This window comes from Thunnus albacares, chromosome 7, assembly GCF_914725855.1.
Source record: "Thunnus albacares chromosome 7, fThuAlb1.1, whole genome shotgun sequence".
NCBI classification, from domain to species: Eukaryota; Metazoa; Chordata; class Actinopteri; order Scombriformes; family Scombridae; genus Thunnus; species Thunnus albacares.
The window spans coordinates 34,645,001-34,647,500 of NC_058112.1; the positions used below are offsets into that span (position 1 = coordinate 34,645,001).

General features: G+C 40.0%; 1 protein-coding gene across 1 annotated transcript in view; it reads right to left on the reverse strand.

The window, feature by feature from the left end:
* Positions 1 to 2,500, reverse strand: part of atp2b1b (ATPase plasma membrane Ca2+ transporting 1b) — a 48,748-nt gene that overhangs the window by 46,084 nt on the left and 164 nt on the right. Inside the window, exons 1-2 of the mRNA XM_044356529.1 lie at positions 2,393 to 2,500; positions 83 to 374 (exon numbers count right to left, since the gene is read on the reverse strand). The exon at positions 2,393 to 2,500 is cut by the window's right edge and continues 164 nt beyond it. Of these exons, the coding sequence (XP_044212464.1) occupies positions 83 to 278 (196 nt within the window). The 5' untranslated portion in view covers positions 279 to 374; positions 2,393 to 2,500. The remainder of the gene's footprint in view (positions 1 to 82; positions 375 to 2,392) is intronic.

The following is a 2,500-nucleotide window of genomic DNA, read 5'->3' on the forward strand; positions in this document are numbered from 1 at the left end:
TTAGATTTACATTTCTGTTGCTGTGATGCTGCGGCTGGCTGTTGGCGAGGACACGCTGAACACAGACGCTGAACATATTTACCTTCGATAGGTGACGTCCTCAGTCTGGCACACAGTCCGTTAACGTCTCCATAAGACTCCTGGATCCTGGTCAGCGCCTCTGCTCCTCTCAGCTCCATGAGCGAGCGCAGCTCCTGCAACGAGCAGCTGAACTCCGTCTGATGGTTGGCCTCGGCGCGGCGGCCATGTTTGGACCCACGAAAAGAGCTGTTGGCCATGTCTCCTTCCTCTGGGGTTTGACAGAGGCCTTCCCGAAAAACACGGACTCAGTGGTCGGCCTGAGGTGCAGATCTGGTCTGACAGGGACTCTGTGACTGCGGGGAAGCAGATCAGATCGTTTAAAAGCATCTCCGGCTAAACAAGCGCAGAAATGTTATCACACAAAGGAGCGCAGGGCACCGAGGTCACGTCCTCCATTAACAAATCATGACCTTCTATTCACATGAAACTATTCTTTGAGTTATTGATTATTTTATCAAACTCATTAAGACACTGATACAAACACTGACTGAGTTAAAGTCAGATTTTTACCTTTAGCTACCATGCTAGTCAGCTAGCTTACTAAGTTTAGATACACAGTTTAATTATGCAGTTAAAACAGTTGTTAGCAGTAATTACTGTTATTATTAGTGACATAAGTTACTCTGACTTCTTAACAAATGACAGCAGTGAAAGTCAAAATATTAATATCTAAGAATATGAGACACATTCAGGCTGCTAGCTGCAGGCGCTAACTCTAGCTGCTGCTAACTGGGTTGTTGTGTGATGACAGAAACATTCAGAGTCAAAAAGAAGTAAAAAAAAGAACCAAACAAAGCAAGAAAGGAGAGAAAATATCAGCAAATGAAATGAAAAACATTTTTAAATGTTTTATTTCTAACTGTGTTGAATTAATTTTATTGTTGGTAAAACTGTATGAACTGTATTATCAGTCAGTGAAAATGTATTAATGTCTAAATTTAAAACATGCAGATATTATAAAGTAGTTCATACATTGATTAAAACAAAATCAGACTAATCTGTCAACAGTTTTCAACAGAATCACTTCCTGAAACTTAAAATCCCAAAACAAAGAGTTCTCAGAGTTAGAAGCTTCTGTCTGAAAACCATCTGATCATAAAAGCCCATTTAAACATGTGATAGGAGTTTGATATGATATATTGATATGAATATATTATAATAAATAAAAGAACTATACTGTAGATCAGTTGACTAGGATGTCAAAACCACTCAGACTGCAGATAGAAGCTGATTATTCTCAGTTGTTGAAATACGATCAATAATTTTCAATAAATGAAGAAGGATTGATTACAGCACAGTCGTCTCTACCAGAATTACACTCCTGGGTTAATTAGATTAGATTAAATCTAATGAAAATATAACAGGACAGTTAAATAATCTATGATCATAATAATCATAGAAAACATGTGGTTTTGGTTGTTAGAGTTGTGGTTATATATCAATCATTATCACCATGTTTAACAATATTTTGCCAATATATGTACATCATGAAATGGAAAATGTGGGCAGATAATAAAACCATCATGAGGAGCTTAAAGAGTTATCTGTTGACCTGAACTAAAAGATGTAATTATTCCTGAGATGTCGGGACGTGTCTGAATATATAACCTGAGCCGTTGTGGTGCCTTGCTCAGGGGCAGCAGGACGTTAAATCGAGGCAACGAGCTGAATGACAGAAAAGACTCTCTGGCTCTTTGTTGACGATGAAACACAGTCTGAAAAACTACAGTTAAAGTTTGTAGAATCTCCTGATCAAACTCAACATTAAGACGTTTACTTTACGGGTCGAGCGTCAAACCTCCGCTCTGCTAACGAAGAAGTAATTGGTAGGTTTTAATAGTTGATTGGTTGTGGTGTAGAGAACGGTGCCTGTTGGTGTGTGAACTGAAAGCCTTTATATTTGTTCCTCACAGGTTGTGACCTCTGTGCCTTCAGCTGTAATCTGTGTCAATCAGTCAGCCGAGGCTTAATCTGAGCGAGAGAGAGAAGAGAAGCAGCCTGTTTGAGGCTGAAGCAGAGAGAAAGAAAAAAGATCTGCTGGGAGGTGAACAGGTTGAACAGAAGCCACAGCGTCTAACTGACAGATGAAGCTCTGCTGCAGTTCAAATCCACAAACAGATTCTGTTTACAACAAGGAAAAGCTGTAAATCTTCACTTCAGAGAAGCTTTAACATGATAATTCTCTGTTCATCAGTCAGTAATGAACAAATCATCACAGCACAGTGCAATAAACAGTAAAGAGCTGAATAAAGTCAGCAGTCAGCTGCTCAAACATTCATTACAGAAGAAGAAGAAGAAGAGCTTTACTTACACAAACTTCCCCCATCGCCTCCTGTTAGCAGCAGCAGGTATTAGTGGCGGTCCGATCACACCGAGCAGCGTCACACACACAGCTCCAGAAACAGCCCATAACCCGCCG